The 23,415-nt window shown below is 35.8% G+C and overlaps 1 protein-coding gene across 1 annotated transcript in view; it reads right to left on the reverse strand.

Moving 5' to 3' along the window:
* Cep85l (centrosomal protein 85 like) overlaps window positions 1-23,415 on the reverse strand; it is a 93,924-nt gene that overhangs the window by 32,671 nt on the left and 37,838 nt on the right. Inside the window, exons 4-5 of the mRNA XM_042679747.1 lie at window positions 7,961-8,079; window positions 2,980-3,097 (exon numbers count right to left, since the gene is read on the reverse strand). Of these exons, the coding sequence (XP_042535681.1) occupies window positions 2,980-3,097; window positions 7,961-8,079 (237 nt within the window). The remainder of the gene's footprint in view (window positions 1-2,979; window positions 3,098-7,960; window positions 8,080-23,415) is intronic.

Below are 23,415 nucleotides of genomic sequence, written 5' to 3' on the forward strand. Positions count from 1 at the left end.
GAAACATAGGTCCTATGGTTTCCCTTATTTGCAATAACTAGTATGGGACAAGCAGAAAAGGTCAAAAGCTACATATGACCAGATAAGATGATGTTAAGTGAAATGAACCCCAAGATAGGAACACAAGTGGTTTTTTTCTTTCTTACTATTGTTCCTAACGTATTTATAATGTACCAGGTGATTTTTTTTTTTGTTTCTTTGTATGTTCCTCCCCAACAGTATAATCTCTATTTTCACTGTATTTGATGTCGGTGCCCTGCATCTCTAATTTGGGGAAGGGAAGGGAAAAAACAAAATGCTTAAATAGGGATACAGGTTGACCCACTGTAACAATGAGATGTACAAGACACTATGTTGAAAACGAACTTTACATTTTAGGTGGGGAGGGAGGGGCGGGGGGGGGGGAGTGTAGTTGTGGAGCTGGGAGGGAAGGGAGGGTAAGGGAAAAACAAAGGAGGAGGTGACAATGCTTGATAGGAAATGTACTCATTACTTTGTTCATGTGACTGTCACTCCTCTGTACAGTATTTTTACAATAAAAAACATATTTTAAAAATAAAAAGTTCTTGCCTCAGCTTACAGATTCCTTTTTACAGGTTTCTGTTAATATAATTACCAGAACTGCACTGTATTTAATTCAAGCTAAACACTCAGAATGAGGAAGTTATAAATGAGAAAAAAATAGTTCTACTATAAAGACTATTATCAAAGCAAATTATACTAGTTATATAACAGAGAAATCCCACTTTCAAATAATAACTATTAATCTCAGTATCATTAAGCTTCACTGTTATGTAACAAAGGTTATAGATAAGACCATATAATAGTGAATCATTTTGATATGTTGTTAACTAAAGTGTGCAAAGCAAGCTAGCTAGGCCCTCTAGTCATTTGCTTTTCAGTATATATTTTTTCTTTATTATCTTTAAGTAGTTGTTGTACAAAGGAGTTTCCATTTGACAAAGCAGTTTTTGAATACAATATATCTTGATTAATGTCATCCCTCAACATTCTCATCCATCCCTCCCCATATCCATCCTGTTTACTCTGTCTTCTTAATTTTGTAGGCTATACATGTTTTTTTTTTGTCTGCATTTTCCCCTTTCTCCATCTACTCCTTTCCTCACTAGACACAACCCTAACCCTATTCAAATATAATGCTTGAAAACAAAATAAAGAAAAATATTCCACTTCAAATGACTTTTTTTTTTTTTTTTTTTTTTAATTTTTGCTTATGTGGTGCTGAGGAATCGAACCCAGGGCCTCTGGCATGCAAGGCAAGCGCTCTACCACTGAGCCAACTTCCCAGCCCCTTCAAATGACTTTTTATATTTAAGAATAAAGATATTAAAAAGAGGACAAGAAAAATATTGAACAAACAGAAGTATATACCACCACAATCAGGCTTTGCTTTTAATCCCAATTTAATTTTTTTAAAAAGACCAATGGTAGGCTGGGAAGTTGGTTCAGTGGTAGAGTGCTTGCCTCCCATGCATGAGGCCCTGGGTTCGTTCCACATAAGCAGAAAAAGCCAGAAGTGGTGCTATGGCTCAAGTGGTAGAGTGCTAGCCTTGAGCTGAAGAACTGAGAGGCAGCGCCCATGCCCAGAGTTCAGGCTCCACAACCACAAAAAAAAAAAAAAAAAAAAAGTCCAATGGTGTGTTTTTTTTTTTCCTTTCGGAAAAAAATTATAAAACTTGTGTATAAGAACATACAAATTAATATGGGTGTTGGTGGTATAGTGGTTAGCATAGCTGCCTTCCAAGAACATACAAATGAGTTTTAAGAAAATTTTCAATGGAAAAAGTAATCACTGGAGAAGCTCTTCTAGGTGTATATACAGGTGCTTAAGCCCTCAAGATCATATGTCTGTATTCTCATTGGTTTGGACTCTCCTTAGGGGCCAAAAATAACTGTACAACTAACTGTACATCTTCTAGTTCCAGGGCCTACTACTGCCTTACCCATACTGAATGTTAACACATGGAGAACGGATGGCTAACTTGCTTTCTTATGCCCTAGTTCCTATGCCATAGTTCTACTTCTATCTTTTTGTTGCTTAATTAAAGAGTCTAAAACAAACTTTTCTGCCTGTGCTAGCTTCAAACTGTGACCTTTCAATTGCTGCCCCTAAGTTGCTAGGATTACAGGTGTAAGCCACCAAAACCCAGCTACAAATTTAATTCTTATTTGATAGCTTAGCTGATTTTCTTCTTGGAGGTAGCTAGTAACTAATCCAACTGTTCTAGTAACTAACCCAATTACTTGCATTTTATTTAAACTTACTAGAAGGGCAAAATCCCCAAATTTGATGACAAAGGTGTGAACATGCCTGGAGTTAAAGAGGTGGGGGCAGGGGACTCACACACTGTTCCTAGATGACGATTTAGCAATATCAATCAATAAAAGTCACAAATTCACACACAATTTCATTTGTGGAGATTTAACTTACAAAAGGACTAGAACATGAGAATATTACTTTATGTTTTTTTTAATAAATAACCCTAAATAGAAAATAACTCAAATGTTGGTCAGTTGAATACACTATGCTCTCTTTATAAAGTGGAAAATCATGCAGCTGTAAAAGCGAAGTGGTTCTGCCTATGTAATTATAGGGAGATAAATGATGCATCTTCCATCATTATATGTAATATAAAGAAAAAATAAGATGTTAAACAATACATACTGTGGTGCTATTCGTAAATATAGAAAATAAAAATGCATTTGTATCTGCTTACAAAAAGCAGCAACTCTACAAGGAAGCTCTAGAAACTGAATCTTCTGTATGTGTGTGGGAAGGGAATGAGAATGGAGCACAAGGGAAACCATACTTGAACAGCTTTTCCTACACATATAAATATGAACAATTGAATATATTAATTCAAGACAAATGAATATAATAACTCAAAACATTGATATAAAATGCCTTCATACAAGCTAAGATTTAAACAAGAACTGTAAAATCTTCTGTAGGCTTACCTGTAGACCAGTCACGTAAGAATCTTCACAATTCACATAATGTCCTAACATGGCATGTTGTGCCCGCAGTTCATTATCCCTTATCCTCTCATGCAAGTGAGTAATTTGTTGCTTCTGCCTAAAAGACACAAATTGAACTTACATTGTAAAAAATATACTTTTCTAAGAAATAGTTATAAACAGAACTTTCAGTATAATACTGTCAAATAAGCATTTATATTATCAATTTTAGAAGTCATAATAGGAATTCTTTACAAATCACACTATGTGAGATGTGAATTACAGTAAGTTCACCTATACTGTAGAGTACTTTTGGTATTTTTTAAATTGTAGTCATTTGAAGTCATGTTCTGCTTTCTTTTCTCTATAATGATTTCTATTTTCTTAGTCTGAAATTCTATTGCCTTTTAAAACTAGAATACAATTTAGTTATAAGAAGGGATTTTGTTGTGGAATTTCTATACATAATTAATATTTACCCCACTATTGTTTTATTCTCCTTCCCTTTTAAACCATTTAAGTTTCGTTATTCTATTTCCATATATACACATGAGGTCTTCCATCATAACCGGCCCTCTTCACCCTTTGGTTTCCATCCCTTGAACACTCCCAATTTTACACTCATGCCATTTTTTTCAAGGTCTAGATTGCACTTAGGAGAGTAACGTGATATTTGTTTTCTGAGTCTGACTAATTCTCCTTAGCATGATTTCCAGTTCTATCTTTGTGCAAATGGAGTATTATTCAGCCATAATGAAGAATAAAATTATGTCATTTGTAGGAAAATTGATAGGAAAATGGGTATAATTGGAGATTATCAAGTTAAAGCAAGTCTGACTCACTAAGACATATACCACACATTTCCTCTCATGTGAAACATATAACAAACAAAGGAATTACTGGTGGGAGATGAGAAAGGGTGTGGGAGGGTGGGATGAACATGAACTGTACACACAGATAAAAATGTCATAATGAAGCCATTAAATTTCTTTTTTAAAAAGAAGGACAGGCTAGGTGCTTGTGGCTCACACCTGTAATCCTGGCTAATTCAGGAGGTTGAGATCTGAGGATTGCAGTTTGAAGACAGCCTGGGCAGGAAAAGCCGTGAGACTTTTATCTCCAATTAACCACTTAAAAACTGGAAGTGGAGCTGTGGCTCAAAGTGGTAGCCTTGAACAAAAAGCTCAGAGAGCACCCAGGCCCTGACATGACTGACAAACATAAATCTAAAAAAGGAGCACAGGCGGATGACAGAGTGATAGAGGTGGTAACTATTATCATAGTATACTATATATGAATATATAGATATATCACTATGAATTAGCTTCCTTTGCACAATTAATATACAGTAATAAAAATAGTACTAGGGGCGTGGTCTAACTTATAAAGCACCACTTGTCTAACTATCACAAAACCCTTAGGGCAAAACTCAGTACCGCAAAAGTAAATACATAAAATTAAATAAAAACCATGCTAATGAAAAAGCAAATCAAAAATTCTAAAAAAATTCTACATGAAACAGATGAATTAGGATGTCATGTATTTAACAATAAAAAACCAACTAATGTTTATTGCATACCTAACACAATAGTGATTTTTACTCCACACACACTGCAAACTTCAAGTAATCAGAGTTCTCCTTTACACTGTGAAGTCCATCTACTAATAGCACTAGCTCAACTGTGTCTGTAAGAGTTTTAATGTTCTGAGAGAATCAAGTACAGTAATTTACCCTTATACTTCACCTTGTTAACTTAGCAGCACAAGCTGAGCAATCTAAAAGAGCAAACTGTTACAACACTTACTACTATAAAAACAGCTCAAGCCAACCAGTAACTTTGATCTCTTTTCTATGAAAATAAGGTCACTTTCTCTGAATGAACTTCCTGCTATGAGCTAGGAAATTTACAAGAGTCTCTTCTGAAGGGCACTCACAATCTATCAAGTAGAGATTTGCATTTCAACATAATTACATATACTAACCATGTATATACATGGCTTCCACTCTGCTATTGGCTTTGCTGCTTCGAAGCAGTACATTAGGGGGTGGTTTTATTTTTTTTTAACATTCAATCTTCATGTTATAAAAATGGATGAAAGAGGGTAGCTGCCTAGAACAGAGGCTTCAGAAAACTTCATTTTCTGTTGATATGATTCCTGGATAGAAACATCATGGTATAAGAAGCCAAGAATGTCATTCAGAATTGCATAAACGGCTGCGGTGACAAATGTAAAGAACAAGAAAAAAGGTTTCTTTCTTTTCTGAGTGGTTATAGAAATTAGCATATAGCACTTTTTTCCCCCAGAATAAGAACAAATTTGAAACACAACATTCTTGGCAGTTATTTTCCCTAAAGACTGGCTCTGCTTTGACCTGATTACCTAGTTTTACCTATTTTAAGGGTGAAAAAATATTTCTCATGTAATTGTGGGAAACTTATTGTTTTCAAATATTTCAATAATATCCAGCATATCATAAATGGACTTAAAAGGTAACAACAACAATACTATATCCCAGAGCAGAGAGTTCACAGTCCTTATTTTGGGGGTGTTCTACCCTACTGGATACCAATTCTAGTGTGAGAGCTTTGGTCAGTATCACCAACATTTTATATCTTATTGTTAAAGAATAACAAACTTTATTGACCAGACAATGACCTAAGGTCATCCATTGGGGATGTTCAAATTTTTTATTTTTAAATATTGGATATGTTTTTCTTCTACTGTTTTATACAATAGCAAATTCATTGATTATAAAAATTTATAATATAATTGTAACCCAAAAATACAAAGTTTAGTTAAAATAGTAAGTGTGACAGTATTCTTTACAAAAGTGTGCACCATAATTATCCTTCTTGTACTATTAATGTCTCCTTACTGTGTGATGTTTTGTTCCTCCTACTGTCCAGAAGCAAAGTCTACTGGACACATGACCAAGAGAACAGTTGAAATGATGTAGAGACAATTCTAAGCCAAACCTCAAGAGAGGCTGTATGCATGTTTCACTCAGAACCCTACCCGGTTACCTCATGAACAAACCCAGACTAGCCAATGTTAAATTAAACTACATGGAGTTAAAACCAAGCTACCCAACTGAGGCCATCCTAGACCAACGAGCCCCACATGATCTGCAACTCCTATATATACACAAAGGAGACAAGGGCACTGCAGCAGATGACCTGCCTTTGCTTGACCTGCCAAAAAGACTGGGCATTAGCTAGATTGTCACTTGACAATCCAGAGTGCTGACCAGCCCTTCAAGAATGCTTCTTGATGCCATCCTTTTGAAAAAGAGTGGACAGAATGTGCACATGGAATTGGTAATGCCTGGGCACAGAAAGAGTGCAAGATAAAACTCAATGATTTCTATGAATGTTTACTACAACAAAAAATGATAACGCACATGCATCTCATCAAGATGCAGTGGTTTAAGCTAACTGAGGAAGAGCGATGTATTTCCAGGGGGAGAACTCTGTATTCTTCTTGGAGAATTGCTTACCAAAAATCTCTTTCTCATAAAAAAGTATTTACTTTAAGTATATACAGTGAATTCTCTGTGTTAAAAATACATATCTAAAAAAATAAAAAATTAAAAAAATAAAAATATATATCTAAGCAGAGCACCAGTAAGTCATGTTTGTAATCCTAGCTACTCAGGAGGCTGAAATCTGAGGAACATAGTTCGAAGCCAGCCCAGACAAGAAACTCTATGAGACTCTTATCTCCACTTAAACATCAAAAAAAGTTGGAAGTAGAGTTGTGACTCAAGGGGTAAGGACAACACCTAGGTCTCAGTTCAAGTTCAAGGCCTGATGCATATGTGTGCACATGCATGCATGCACTCACGCTCACACACACACAATGTATCTATTTAGAATGACTCATATGTAAGATATACCTGTTTGAGGAACTCATTTTAAATCCTTATTTATTTTATTGAGACAGTCTCATTGTGTAATTCAAGCTGGCCTTGACTCACTACATAGCCCAGGTTTGGCCTTAAACTGGCGATTCTCCTGATTCAGCCTCTCCACAGCTGGGATTATAGGCATTCACCACTATTTCTGTCCAGTTTGTGTTTTTAAATAGCTTCCTCCTAAAAGCAGTGAAAAGGATCTTCTAGAATCTTCTTTTCCTTTATCAGGTATGGAAGTATTAAGTTTTAAGCATATATGACATCCTAGGATTTGGTCAAGATGTTGGGAACAAAAAAAAAAGTCCAAGATGTTACAATCTTGTTTACAATCAGTACATCTTCTTTATTATTGGCTCAACTTCCAATCAAAACCTTTTAACCACTAATAAGTTATGATTCAATTTTAAGACTAAAGTCTTAAGCAAAATAAGCAATAAAAATTCAGAAAAAATCCTCTTCCAACTATTTTCCTATTATCATAATATGTAATGTATTTAATTATCCCAAAAGTATACCTAAATGATGTAGAAACAATACATATCAAAGCTCATGTAACATAGTAGCGCAATGGATTATCAGAGAAATCATGACACTGTTGAGTATTTATTTCTGAGAGCTAAAAAGTTTTGGAATGTCCCCCAAACTTCTGTAAAACTTACCGTAAGTAATTTGCTTCTAAACATCAGTTATTTCCATCCTTTAAGTGGCTTCAGACCTAATATATATTAAAGGAAAACACTAACATCGTTTTCCAACTTGATAAGACTCCAAAAGTTAAACAGAAAGACACTACTTTATACTTCTGATAGTGAGTTAGCATAGCAGATAACCTGCTGCATTGTACAGAAAAGAAGAGGACCATCCTAACAATGAATTACATTCAAGTGAATGAAGATTACAGAAATCAGACACACAGATAAACCAGTCCTCCAGAGAGAAGATGAGCAGCATCAATGTATTCCAAGTTTTATTTTTTCAAATGCTATGTAATAAGAAAGCATTTTTTCCACTAGTTTACACTTCTATATGCCTGAAATACTTCGTAGTTAAGAAATTTTGACTCACCGATCAATGACAATTTCTTTCTGCCTTAGAAGTCCCTCTTTTATTTTCAGCACAGATTCCCACTTACTGAAATCCTGAAAGCCAGGTGAGTAACTCCGATGAGATGATCCAGATAAAACCTGCATGAATATGTTACACTATTAGTATACTAACAAAGTGTTGCACAGAAATATTTATTTACCATCTAATATTTCCCACCAACTTTCATTAAAACATTGAGAAAACTGACTTTTAAAGACTAAAAATCGGGGCTGGGAAGGTGGCTCAGTGGTAGAGTGCTTGCTTTGCATGTATGAGGCCCTGGGTTCGATTCCTCAGCACCACATAAGCAGGAAAAAAAAGCCAGAAGTGGTGCTGTGGCTCAAGTTTTAGAGCCTTGAGCTGAAGAGCTGAGGGACAGCGCCCAGGCCCAGAGTTCAGGCCCCATGACCGGACCCTCCTCCCCCCGCAAAAAAGACTAAAAATCACATTTGTGAACACTGCATAATGCAAGAATTTTAGGCAAGTTCCAAAGTAAATATGTAAGTCTAATGAAGAGTTGGGGTAGGGGCATGGGGTCAAGTGATAAGGCAACTGCATCGCAAGTATAAGGAAGGCCCTGAGTTCAAACCACACATACTCAAGAAAAAAAAAATTTAAGCAGTAGAAAAAAGAATGATAGTAATAATATTATCTACAAGGTTTTATTCTCATTACTTTGGGATAGTAGGAGCCTTTTAAAAATGAAACATTAATCATTGTTTCAGGAAGGAGTACAATAGAAATAGATTATGCTCACCTAGACAAACATTACGATGATGATGACAAGGAAATAAATGCTATGTTGTTAGAATTTAGACATTTTGTACCTTGTGAACATGTATATCCTTAGAAAATATGCTACTATGCAAATAAGTTGGATTACATGCTTTATAGGCTGAGGAAAACTTAGAATACTTTACTAATATCAATTATCAAGTAATATGCTTCAAAACTTCTGATAATTTATTTTTAACACAGCAACATCTACTGTTTTATTGCTGATAATGGTAATCTGTATCTTCATTCTATTGTCTTTCTTGGTGTAATTAGCAGTTAGTCAATTTTACTCATCTTCTCAATTATATGTTTTTTTCTATGAAGCCTTCTGCCTATTTTTTTAAGGAATTTTTTTGTGTGTGTGAAAATACTGTACAGAGGGGTTACAATTACAGGGCAAGATAATGAATACATTTCTTATCAAGCATTGTAGCCTCCTCCTTTGTTTCTCCTTCCCATCCTTTCCCAGCCCCCCTCTCCCCACCAAAGTTGTAAAGTTCGTTTTGGACATGACAACTTGTACTTCTCATTGTTACAACAGGTATTTTTTAAAATGACTTCACCGATTTGTTTTTACTTTTCGTTCCTTCTACTTGTTCTTGTTTTGGGTATGCTAAGATCTTTCCTTTTTTCTTCCTTCTTCTCCCCAGTACTGGGATTTGAACTCAGGGCTTTTTGAGCTTGCCAGACAAAACCCTCTACCTCTTGAGTCATGTCTATAGCCCCAAAGATCTTTCCCTTGTTTGAATGTAACTTTCTACCTCTATACTATGATATATAAATAATATATATGTATATATGCCACAAACTTGATATTTTCATTAATATTAATTCAGAAGTACACTGTCTTTTTTTTTTTTGGGGGGGGGGGGCCGGTCGTGAGCCTGAACTCTGGGACTGGGCGCTGTCCCTCAGCTCTTCAGCTCAAGGCTAATGCTCTACCACTTGAGCCACAGTGCCACTTCCGGCTTTTTTTTTTCCAGCTTATGTGGTGCTGAGGAATCGAACCCAGGGCCTCATACATGCAAGGCAAGCACTCTACCACTGAGCCACCTTCCCAGCCCTAGAAGTACACTGTCTAATTTCAGTAATTCCAAAAACTGATGATAATCTGGAATAAAATGGAATCAAATCACACTTTTGTTTTTGTTTTTCATGGGGCTTGAACTCTGAGCTTGGGCAGAGTCCCTGCATTCTTCAGTTCAAGGCAAGAGCTCTATCGGTTGAGCCACAGTGCCACTTCCGGTTTTCCAGTGGTTCAATGGAGATAACAGTCTCATGGACTTTCCTGTCTAGGATGGCTTTGAACTGTGATCCTCAGATCTCAGCTCCTGAGTAGCAAGGATTACAGGCATGAGCCACCAACAGCTGGCCAAATCACACATTTTTAACATTGTATTTTATGATAATTCTATGCTAATGTAGATATCTTTTATTTACAAATAATAACAATAAAATTATTCTAAAAACAATTCTAGGTAAATTTTGCATTAACAACACTAGAAGCAAAAAGAACTTGTAAACACTAAAATACCTAATACGCATTAGCAAAAGAAACTAATAACTAATTGTGGTAAATGTACACAGTAAAACATTAATACTCCAGACAAAGGAGGAGGCTACAATGCTTGATAAGAAATGTCTCATTATCTTGCCCATGTAATTGTAACTCCTCTGTACAGTATTTTCACAATAAAAATATTTAAAAAAAGAAATGTACTCATTATCTTGTCCATGTAATTGTAACCCCTCTGTACAGTATTTTCACGATTAAAAAAAATAAAGTTACTACTAATAAATACAATATAAGAACACCAAAAAAATTAATACTCCAAAGTAAAAAATAATAGGCCCTTTATAGTACTTGCTAAATTAGAGAAGACTCCTAAAACAGAACCATGTTCACGCAATGATAAAATTACAACAGTGGAAATAGATGAGATACTTGCTGGATGCTGAAGATGCTATATAGACTGAGAAGAGGTATTGAGAAGTTTATAGCTAACTATAGTGGTAGTTTTGAGTGCTATGTGTGAGAGAGAAAAAGGATGGCATTATTATTGGATTTAAAATTAATATAACTGTATTTTACATGTTAGATATCAACAACAAAAAAACAGAATAATCATATAAAATATACTTCATATCACTCAGATATGCTAGAGCAGAATACTTAAATGATTCAAGGCACACTATGGATGTTGGAATGAATTGTCCTGGCTATAATTTCCAATTTCTTCATCACTTTGGTACTGTCCTACATCTGCAAATATTCATGAGATAAGAGAAAGGTCAGATGAAGTAAATAACCTACATCAAGAACAGAGTCATCAACAACCTATGAGTTGGCTTTTAAGAGCTGTCAACATCTTGGGAGAACAAAGAAATTTCTATTATGGTAGAGAATAATCTACTCCATTGGGTAAAAAAGTTATGTATAGTCAAGAAAACCTTTCCCATATATCTTATCACTAATATATTTCTGCAAGCAGATGGAAAACTAAGAATTTCTATTCATAAAAACATAATTGCCTATGAGCTACATACCATTGGGGAGTAGTTACATATTGATAGTAATGTACACATTTTTACCAAATCCAAAAGGTCTAGGTACTGCTTCACAGAAAAATGTATCGAAATTTATTTACTGATGGTCTCCTATTGTTCTACTTAGAATTACAAGCAATGAGTCATGTTTCTACATGACTGATTAATCTTATGAAAGTTATACATATATATGTATAGAGATATAGATATAGCACATAAATACAATATCCAAAGAACATGAAATGTAAATATAATTATAAAGGATAATAATGATTTCAGCAAATTTTAAAACGGAACACAATTTATCATCAAACATATTTCAAAATCTATAACAGTATTATATAGATTTTACTTTTGTAAAAAGCTATTTTATAGCTACATTTGGATGTTGCCAAACTTGGAGAGAGGAGAAAATTTTTCATGTAGATATTTACTTAAAAATGCTTAAGATATCTAAGTTTTTGTGGTTAGGCAATACTGATTTACTACCCAAAGAACAGTAACACTACTATATGCAACTCAATTATAGAAATTTACTGGAAGTAGCTCATTCTATATTCATAATTGACAATTCCAAACACATATTACTGAGGTCAAACCCAGATGCCAAAATATATCATTTAGTGGACAAACATGCTTCTAATAAAAGTTTACTATACTGCAGCTGAAAATAGCTCAAAATTCTTTGGCTTGGACAAACAATGTTAATTTTAGATACTGCAGTGCTACTGCACTTAAATGGAATACACCCTCTGCAGTTCTTCAAGTTTGTTATCTCTCTCCTTCATTTGCCTTTGTCCCTTAGCACATGCATCACTCACAACATGTCAAATAGCACTGCAAATCTTCCTCTACTTCCTAGAATAATCTAGCTAAGAGATAGTTTACAAGTGTTTTTTGGCCAGAGAATGTGATAGCACACCAAAAAACCACCAAAATTCCTAACGCTCAGTAATGAAAATGCACTACAAATAACAGAAATAAATCCTTTTATTCACCAAAAAGAACATGTTTTATAGTATTAAAAGCCATGATTACTTTGCTTACTATGATCATCTCTAAATCAATTAATTTCCCTGCAAACAGCATAATTTCATTCTTCTTTATGGCTAAATAATACTCCATTGTATATGTATACCATATTTTTGACCCATTCATCAGTTGTATGGCATCTGGGCTTTTTCTATAGCTTCACTATTATGAATGGAACAGCAAACACATGTGTGCAAGTGTCCCTTTTTAATCCTAACTTAGATTTTTTTCAGATATATGGCTAAAAGTGGTATTGCTGGGTAATACGGTATGTTTTTGGAAATTTATTTTTTTGAGGAACCTCCACCCTAGTAGCACAAGTTTACATTACAACCAACAGATTTTTTATTTTTTTTTATTTTTATTTTTTTATTTGTGAACATACTGTACAGAGGGGTTACAATTACATGGGCAAGATAATGAGTACATTTCTTATCAAGCATTGCAGCCTCCTCTTTTGTTTCCCCTTCACATCCCTTCCCAGCCTCCCCGCACCCCACCCCCACCAAAGTTGTAAAGTTCGTTTTTGACATGACAACTTGTACTTCTCATTGTTCCAACGGGTCCACCTGTATCCTTAAATGACTTGTTTTTCCCCATCTAACCCCCCACAACAGATCTTTTATAAGGGTTCTTTTTCCCCTTCATTCTTCACCAGGTTGTTGTGTTCCTGATGACAGCAATTATGATTGGAGTTAGATGAAATCTCAAAGTCATTTTGATTTGCACTTCCTTGATACCCAGGAATACTGAGAAATTACTTGTGTATTTACTGACCATTTATATATCTTCTTTCAATAATTTTCTGTTAAGTGCCCAATTATTGATTTAGTTATTGATTCTCTGGGAATTAAACATAACACAGGATCATAATAGGTGTTATATATACACATGATATACATGTTTAATATACATATTTTTAATTACAGAACCATTTGAGGGGACTGATTGTGGGGAAGAAAAGAGAATGTGTGAGAATGAACAATATGAAATACATCTAATCTGTGAATGCAGATAGCAAAATAAAACTCACTGGAAACTGTTAAATATAGGTTAACTGGGATAGGAAAAGTGAGGGTACATATGCAAGTGTAAAATACCATGGTGAAACTCCTCTGAACAATTAGCACACACTAAAAAATAATGAATGACAGTGTAAAACAGGTCTTATCTTGGGGGGGTGAGTATTAGTGGTAGTGGGGAGGGTGAAGGAGAGGAAATGCGATCAAAATTCGAATGAGGCTGGTTGAAACAGATTTGGAAAGGAGGCAGGCAGGAAGGGTGAGGAAACAGTGACATGGGGAGAAGTCTGATTCCAAGTACACTACATGAATATATGGACACATCAAAATGAACCCTTACACCAATGATAATAAAATATGGAATACATATAAATCTCCAAAGTCTCTTTAAAGTGACTTTCAGTCCCATCACATGATTGCAATCCTATTACTGGTCCTGAAGACCATTTACTACCTCTGTTCACCTGAAAGGCAAATCAGAACAGATGGTTTATGTCACTGTGCTGTTCTATGATAGCTTTTAACTTGGAAATGTATTAAGGAGGAAGAACAGCTTTACTGAAATGTACCAATGCATCATGTACAATGAAATGTATTATGTACAATCCTCAGTAATTAAGATGCTGATAAAATGTCTACCTTATTAGTAAACTTAATAGTTCTCTGCTTAAATGTGAATTTCACATATCAACATCCATTTATAGAATCTTCCATTCAGTAATATCAAGGTTAATTTATACTTTTACTCTATAAAACTTGGTAGCTAAAGATTTATTACATAATAGAGGTTTTCACCTGAAATTTTGAGTTTTGAATGTTCAACATGTATAAATGAGCCAACAAGTTAAAGAAATTAAGTACAAATAAAATCCCAAATTTTTAACATTAATCATTAGAAGTCATCTCTAAAAACTGAAGGCCTTTATTTTCATTGCTGTCTTCCTTTAACTCATGCTTTTAAAAGCTCACTTGTTAATGGCAAAGTAATACTATAAATATCCATTAGCTCTAAAAATACTATAATGAGACTTCTAAGGGGTAAACAGTACAATGAGTTTAGAAAAATGGAAATAATGGAAATCATGAGCCTATGGGAACAAATATTTATATTTGGTAATCTGCACTTGATCTTAAGAGAATGTAAAGTCCAGATGAAGGAAGAGTCTAATATTTCCATTTTAACAAAATAGATGATAGTGCCTCCTTAAAGACTGAGAGACTGAAAAAGGCTCAAAAGCTGAGGTACCAAATACTAATATATTTAATGTTTCTAAAGATACTCTAAGAAATTGCTGAATTACTGAAATTAGAGTTTTCTTAACAATGGGGGGTATACAGAATTTTGAAGTAATTATCTGGAGCTCTGAAGGGCTTTGCTGCTAAATTTTGTTTTCATAGTATGTTTTCCTTTCTTATTTTGATTTTAGTTATGTCAGCTTCCTTTGTAATAAATAGCCAGTTCTCTTAGAAACTATAAGTATATTGCTTCCTAAATGTGCTTATTGGCTTTCAAGTTTGAAGTTTTTGCTCTCCTAGTGTTACATTGCTCTAGTAGTTAACTTCTAAAGTGTTTCATTTTTATATTGGTTGTTCATAGAAGCTACACAGTATGCTATTGTTCTTTTATTGTTAAGGATGTATATCATAATTTTACAAAATTTGTACACAACTACATAAACCCTTAAACTATCTGGCTTCTCTTGATGTGAGTATGCTTTCCCCATTAATACCTAAAATATAGAATAAGATAATTGGCCTGGAACTCACTTATGAAGAAATAATATGTTTGGGTTTTCAGACACCTATCAAAATAGTTCTAAAAGTGAATTTACTCCTCCAAACTGCCTTTTGAAGTTACTTTTTCTTATACTTGACAACTTCTGTTGTCTCTTCTCTATTATCCTAGAGAAAGCATTCCTATCTTCTCAGTCTCATACCACTACTCTGATTCACATTTTTGCTTAAATGTTTTCCAACCAATACTTCAAGTGACTTAAACAGCTTTAAATTTTATGGTAATTCTTCTTCAAAATATTAATAGAAAATGACTCTCAGAAGTTAAATAAAACCTAGTAGGTATCTTGCTCATGTAATTGTAACCCCTTTGTACAGTATTTTCATAATAAAAAAATAATGAAAAAAAAATAAAAGTAAGTCAGCGAATAGTCGTGGCATTGGGGATGGATTGGAAATTGCACTGTTCTTATAGACCCCAGAGTTCAGGGCAGGTATGAATCGGACTCTAAAAGAGACCTTAACTAAATTGGCCTTGGAGACTGGTGCAGACTGGGTATCGCTCCTCCCTTTTGCTTTGTTTAGAATAAGAAATTCACCCTATTGGCTTGTCTTTAATTGCTTGCTAATTTGGATGATACTAAATTTCTGTGTAAGCTTGACTATTTACAGCTGGTGCATAAGAGTATGTGGCCCCAGCTTAGAGCATTATATGATTCTGCTTCTATTCCTACCCCACATTTGTTTAAACCAGGGGACTAGGTGTTTGTTCAAAGGCACAACTTGCGATCTCAGGAACCACGATTGAAGGGACCTTACATGGTGCTACTGGCTACACCCACTGCCCTTAAGGCTGACGGCGTTGCTGCTTGGATCCACTGCTCCCATGCCAGACCAGCTGACCCCTTTGCCCTGGACGACCATGGGGAAACATGGGAAGTCTCCAAGCATCCTACCCAACCACTCCGCATACGCCTCAAGAAAAGAAAAATGGGCTGATTGTTATTGGTATACTCGTTCAAGATCAAGAGCTGTTGAAGTTTAGTTTTGGGCCAGAGCCACAAGATTGTGGCTCAGGACCATAAATCAAGGGTGGGGGAATGAAAGGTTAAAGTTTGAGACAGTGACCACTTGTTGCTTGTTTCTGTCTAGCAAAGCAACACGTGGTGGTAATCCAAACACCTGGTTGATTGTGTGACTTTATAAGACCTGCAAATCCTTAGTTCGGGGCTCTCCTCCTAGGCTCCGCTGTGTCAGAGTGTAGGATGAGGCCCAAGCTGGAGCCCGTTTAAATAAAACAGCTGTAGAGTCTAAAAAAAAAAAAAAAAAACCTCCCTATTTTTGCTATCCTTGAGGTATTAGGTGAATAAAATGCTTTAATCACAACTTAACATTCATTTCTTCTCAAAAAGTTTCCAGGAAAAAGAGGTTTATCCTGAAACTCTCTTTGCTCATCTGACAAATTCGAGTTTAAGTACTTAAGATTACATATATCATGACATACTTTATAAAGATAACAGAAAAATATTGTAGACATCTAGGAGGCTGATATCTGAGAATCACAGTTCAAAGCTAGCCCAGGCAGCAAAGTCCCTGAGATTCTTATTTCCAATAAACAACTCAGAAAAACTGAAGGTGGAGCTGTGGTTCAAGTGGTAGAGCACTAACCTTGATCAAAAGAAACTCAGGATAGTACCCAGTCCCAGGACCAGCACAAAAAAAAAAGAAAAGAAAAATATTGTAGAGAACACATAAAAATGTCTCAGAACTACACCAAAGCAAAGAAATAAACCAAAATCCAAAATAATCATTACTTTGAACAGTAAGAATTGGGGCAAGACCACAGGGTCACATGTAAATTTGTTATCAGATGGTCTTTTATGGGGATAGGAATTATCCCTGTGCTTGAGACAGGATCTCCCTATGTAGCTCAGGCTAGCCTTGGGCTCACCACCCTACCTCAGACTCACAAAGGCTAGTATTAATAGGTATGTAGGTGTGTGTCACTATTATGCCTGTCTCTGAGCTTTGGTTCTATGTGGGGATTTCCTGGAACTTCTTACTAAAAACAATAATAAATCTCTTAAGATAAAGTAAGTGTTGATATATCAAATAGAAAAAGCAGGCGGTCAGCATGGAGCAGGCTATTAGGCTCAGAGGAGTCAACGCTCTCAAAGAAGCAGGCTCTGTTCAAATATGGATCTGCCAGGTAAGGTAGCTCACCAAGTTGGCTTGCTGGCTGTCACCTTGAGCTCCTAAAGGCTGCTGTACATACCAGCAGAGCCACAGCTGAGGTGGATTTTTTTTTAAATATCTCACAGGAAGAACCAGCAGGAATTACAGAAGTGAGCACTCAGGTGATCAAAACAGTCAAAGACTGGAGTTAGGAACTTATGGGTGATGAGGTCAAAGTTCAGTTTGACATCTGTTGAATTCGATTTATTGCTCTCAACACCTTAAAAAGGCAGTAGGAACAGGAGTCTGCAATCTATAGCATGTGGGCTAAATGTGGGCTGCTGCCTTTTGTGGTTTTTAAATAAACTTTTCATTTTAAAAAAGAATTTAGGGGACTGGGAAGGTGGCTCAGTGGTAGTGTGCTTGCCTTGCATGCATGAAGCCCTGGGTTCAATTCCTCAGCACCACATAAACAGAAAAAGCCAGAAGTGGCGCTGTGGCTCAAATGGTAGAGCATTAGCTTGAGCTGAAGAGCTAAGGAACAGCACCCAGGCCCAGAGTTAAGGCCCTATAACCAAGGGGGGGAGGGGAATTTAGGCTAAATTTTTTTAATTGAACAAATAAAAGATGGCTATTTAGAATCCCAAGGGGAAAGAATACAACTTTTTTTGGGGGGGGGGGGGGGGAGGGGAGGTTCTGGTTGTGGGGCCCTGAACTCTGGGCCTGGGAGCTGTCCCTCAGCATTTCTGCTCAAGGCTAGTGCTCTACCACTTGAGCCACAGCGCCACTTCCAGCTTTTTTCTTTTTGCTTATGTGGTGCTGAGGAATCGAACCCAGGGCCTCAAGCGTGAAAGGCAAGCGCTGTAACACTGAGCCACCTTCCCAGCCCCAGAATACAACTTTTTTAATTGAGAAAAATAGCTCAAATCAGGAAGCACAGAATTATACAGCATGCCCTACCTTCAATTCTTTTGTTGTTGTTGGTTTGTTGGTTTTTGGCAGAACTGGGGTTTGAACTCAGGGCTTTGTGCTTCTAGCAGTCACTCTGCCACTGAGCCACACCCCCAGTTCTTTTTAATTTTATATTTAGGGAAGCCTTTTGCATTTTTGCCTATAGCCACCTTGAAACTAACATCCTAGTACACAGGTTATCTCATGAAGCCAGGATCATAAGCTGGTTTATTGGTTGAGAAAAGAAGTATTACTAGTATTTTGTCATGGCTGGCCCCAAATCTCCACCTTTCAATCTCCGCCCCCCAAGTAGTTATGATTTAAGGTGTAAGCCACCACACTCTGTCCTTTCTTTACTCTTGGCATCCAGCACAAATACGTACTTGGTTATTCTTCTCCTTTACCATGAAAGATAGCACTGGTAGCTCATGCCTGTAATCCTAGCTACTCAAGAGGCTAAGATCTGAGGATCGCAGGGCCAGCCCAGACAGAAAAGTCACCATGAAACACTTATCTCCAATTAACCACTCAAAAACAGAAGTGGAGCTGTGGCTCAAAGTGGTAGAGCACTAGCCTTGAGCAAAAGAGCTCAGGGACAGCACCCAGGAGCCTCACAACCAAAAAAAAAAAAAAAAAAAAAAAGATTATTTACATATTCACATTCTTCTCCTCCCTACAGTAAGCTCTAAAAACAGGATAAGGATAATCAAACTGCCCCTAATACATCTTCAGAATAACTTACAAAATATTTCCCTATCCCCAGTTTATTACTTTATTCAAGTCTTCACTCAATAGGTACTGAAAATCACTATGGGCCAGGTTTATGAGACACAACTGCACTGCAACAAATAAAGTGTCTGGGCATGGTGGCACACAACTGTTAAAACCAGCACTCAACAGACAGAGGCAGGAGAATTACCAGATTGAAGGACCCTGAGATACCATAGCAAGAGTCTGTTTCAAATGAGAAAAAAAGGAGGAAGTGGAGGGAGGAGGAGAAAAAAAATAAAGGAGAAGAAGAAGCAGAATGGGATAGCTATTGAACTGGCTCTCTGGAAGAGCTTGTAGTCTAGGCAGATACACAAACAGATGATCACCACACCACAATGATGATGATAGTAGTAACAACAACAACAAGACGTCCATGTAAAACTGTTTGGCATAAGGCATGGAAAGCTTCACAGAAAAGATAAATTGACACAGCACTATGATGGGAACAACGGTTGGTAGGACATTCCTACAAAAAGTACCCAGGCTTAAAATAGAGCAGTATCCTTTCCATGGGGTCACATGGAGCTGTACAGAGGCAGAGCACAGGACACAAAGGAATGTGATAATGGACAAACAAGAAAGACAGGGCCTAAAACCAAAGCTCAACAGTATGGATTTTAGCCCACTGAAATACTCAAGTCTCTTTCAAAAAAGGGCTATCTCACATAACTACAGAAACAGCCTCTAATACAAAAATTTTTGGTATGACAGATCCTTTTGGGAACTGCTGAATCCTACTGATCTGTCTCAGAATGTTTTTACATACATAAAAAGGATTCCAAGTAAGTTTTGTAGATACTACACACTTCAGGTAATGGAGTACAAATGCAGTCTGTGTATAATGACTTATGATAATAGGGTTGAGGGCAAACTACTCCAAAACATAGCATGTTGGATATGAGAACAGCAGAGGTAGGAAAACCACTTTTACCTTCTTCTCACTCTTCTTCCCCTGAAGCAGATCACATAGCCTATGAAATCACTCTTGACCTTCTTCTACCCTTCCTTTCTCTCTCATTGTAGAGAGGCTCTCCTTATTCCCAGAGGAAAGGAAAAGCCTCATCTCTGAAGACACAAGAGACAGATAATTTGAACCAATAGGCCTTCCTCAGCTCCCTTCAGTTTTTTGTTTTTTTTAATCATACTTTTTTTTGACAATCCAACAAGATACATTTGACCTGTTTCCATGCGTCTTCATTTCCTAAAGAAAGTTTCTGTAAGTTATATAAAACAAGTTTGTGTGCTCTTCTCTTGTTAATCTCTCTTGCATTATAAAAACTTCAGCCTTGAACTTAGCAATGGAAAGTTTCCCTATTATAACTCCAAAGAGTAAAGTTTGGAAAAGAATAGGAGAGGAAAAAAACAGATGAAAGGACATTTCAATCAACTGATCAAGGTTTAACATGAACAGTGATTACTCATGATTATATCCTGGTAATACAATGAAAATGACACCTCTCTGGACTTCATATCCAAAACAAATTACCCACACTAACCAACAGAAAAATTCCACTTGAGGGACATTCCACATAATATCTGACCACTGTTCTTCAGAACCACTAGTCAAAATAGAAAGGTCTGAGAAATTGTCACAACTGAGGAGGCTGAAAGAGACACGATTTCTAAAGCTAACAATATCAGTGTTAGCTTGGAGTCTATCCTGTTACAGAAAAAAAGGCATTAAGGAAAGAAATCTGAATTCAATAGGAATTTTAAGTAAAATACATAGTAACATTGGTGCAATTGTTGGGCAAGCATCCCATATTAATGTAGGACATGTGGAAATGGGTGTGGAATGTGTATATAACACCACCATTATATTTGTAATATTGCTACAAATTTCAAACTGCTCTCACACTTAAAAACAAGAAACTACATTAAATTTGTTTAAAAACCAAATTTGCAGTCTAGTAATGTATGTGATTTATTAACACATGGTTATCTACAGGCAGGTCTTGTGGTGATTTCAAGGCAATGATGCATTATACAATATTTCAAGTTACCTGCAATAGCCATAATACAGTCATCCATTGGTATCTGTAGGACTCCAGTCTCCTTGAATTCCAACATCTGCAGATGCTCAAGTCTCTTATATAAAATGGCATATTTGCATATGATTTACACACATCTTCCCAAACACTGAAAATCATCTCTATATAAATGTACTATATTTTTTTAGAGAATAATGACAAGAAAAGCAAGTCTGTACACATTTAGTACAGACGCAATTTGTTTCAAACATTTTTAGTCTGTTGTTGGTTGATTCCATGGATGTGAAACCCACAAGATTTCACATATGAAATTATTTGCTATTTCTATGGTCACAGCTAAATGTATGGTAAACATTTTTTGTTTACCATAGTTTACAGTCAAAACTGAAACAAATGCTAAATTTAATTTGGAGCTTCTTGAAAATAAAGATGTAATTGTTTTCTTTTTCAAGTTCAAAGAATCTCTGCATTCTATCCAAGTACCATAAGCTAACGATCCACCCTCTAAAGGGAAAGAGAAAATAAATACCAAACAGACACTATGTTGTAAATATTTAATAATCACCACATATATTTCATGACATTGTAAACCCTCTCAACAACAAAGACATTCCACAGATTTGGCACTTTGGAGAAGTAACTTGGATAAGGGTAACTCCAAAAGTGGGTGCAATAAATAGGATGATTCCAAATGCAGACAGTCAAAAACACTTTGTTTTCCAGCTTCTACTTAGCTGAATTAATTGCTGAGAAATACTGAATAACTTCTCAATGCTCCTCTTCAAAAACTTTGTTTACAGAATTAGGCTAAAACTAAAACTTAATACTTCCTAGGGATTACACATGGAATCACCACCACCACTGTCAGTCAACCAAAGAAGAAAAAGGCTGCTTGTCCTCATATAAATCTAAAGATAATTTTTTATTTCCATTTTCCAACTCTGACATATACAACATCTTTCTAAGCTATGTATGTGTGCATAAGTAAACCTATAAATGTGAGGTGGTATTTTTTTCAGTCTACCACAGTTCCCTCGTTTACCCAACTAAGTATTATTAACTCCTTTTTTTTTTTTCCTTTGGTCAGTTGTGGGGCCTGAAATCTGGGCTTGCGTGCTGTCCCTCAGCTCTTCAGCTCAAGGCTAGCGTTCTATCACTTGAGCCACAGTGCCACTTCTGGCTTTTTCTGCTTCTGTGGTGCTGAGGAATCGAACCCAGGGCCTCATACATACAAGACAAGCACTCTACCACTGAGCCACCTTCCTAGCCCCATATTTTTTAATATGTATTTTTCATTGTAAAGATACTGTACAAGGGGGTTACAGTTACATGAATAAGGTAAATGAGTGCACTGCCTATGGAGCATTGTTACCCCCTCCTAACTCCATATTCTTATAAGTATTTCTACTATGATAAGTTATTTCTTAACCTTCATTTTCAAATGAATATGTAATTTTGACAGATAGGGTAGATTTCCAAAAATAGGGTAGATTTGCAAAAATAGTTATAATTTCCAAGTAATTAATATATCTCCATTTTAAGAATTTCTTACTTGATATATGCAATTCTATAAAAGCTATATCTAAATTTTTCTCTGGCATGCAAATTTTATCAGAAATTAAAATTAATTAAAATTAAACATCTAGATGTGAATTTTCAGTCTGTCCTTTGACAGTTATATTATCATCTTCAAATTACTCTAAGCTACTCTAAACTTGTAAGGTTTCATTTTAACAATCATCATTGACAATTGAAAATAGGAGACCCTGATTATGTAAGGGTCTTATTGTGTAAAGGTTCTTTCAATCCAAAGGAAAAAATGGTTGTAAAGCTGAGCAGTGTTAAACATTAATTCACAGTTTACTTTAAATTGTAAGCTTTCCCTTAGCAATGTTTACAGAGGATCTTTGCTAAAATATTATTTTTTCAGTTGGTTTTTAAAAATGATTCTTTAAATAACATGAGATGTGCTGAAGAGAAGCATTGTATCTTTCTTTGGAAGAAGCCAAGATCATCTCCATTTAAGGGCATGTAGCAGCTGCCGCTACACATTTTAGTTACCCACAAGAAAGTGAAACAAGCTAAGTTCATTTTGCTACAAAAGTTAAAATACAAGTACTTCTTCAAAATAGAAAAGATTAAAAATTATATTTGCAAGGGTAGTGACTTCAGTAATAGTGATTTCAGTAAATAAGATGCTGCACAAATAGGAAACATGAGAATGATGCTTGATGCTGTGGCTTCTTAAAGGGACTCTTTCCTCACTTCTGTATAAACTATTCCAGAAAGTTCCTAACATATCATTCCACTAGTAATACTTAAGAAATACTTAACGATGTTGTCAGACACTTTGTACTCATATACTGTTTTGTAGAATGGGAACTTCTTTGTATAGCTACTTAAATAATAATTTAAAAAAATACTTAAACATGTT

The sequence above is a fragment of the Dipodomys spectabilis genome, unplaced genomic scaffold (genome assembly GCF_019054845.1).
Source record: "Dipodomys spectabilis isolate Male_0828 unplaced genomic scaffold, ASM1905484v1 ptg000001l, whole genome shotgun sequence".
NCBI lineage: Eukaryota > Metazoa > Chordata > Mammalia > Rodentia > Heteromyidae > Dipodomys > Dipodomys spectabilis.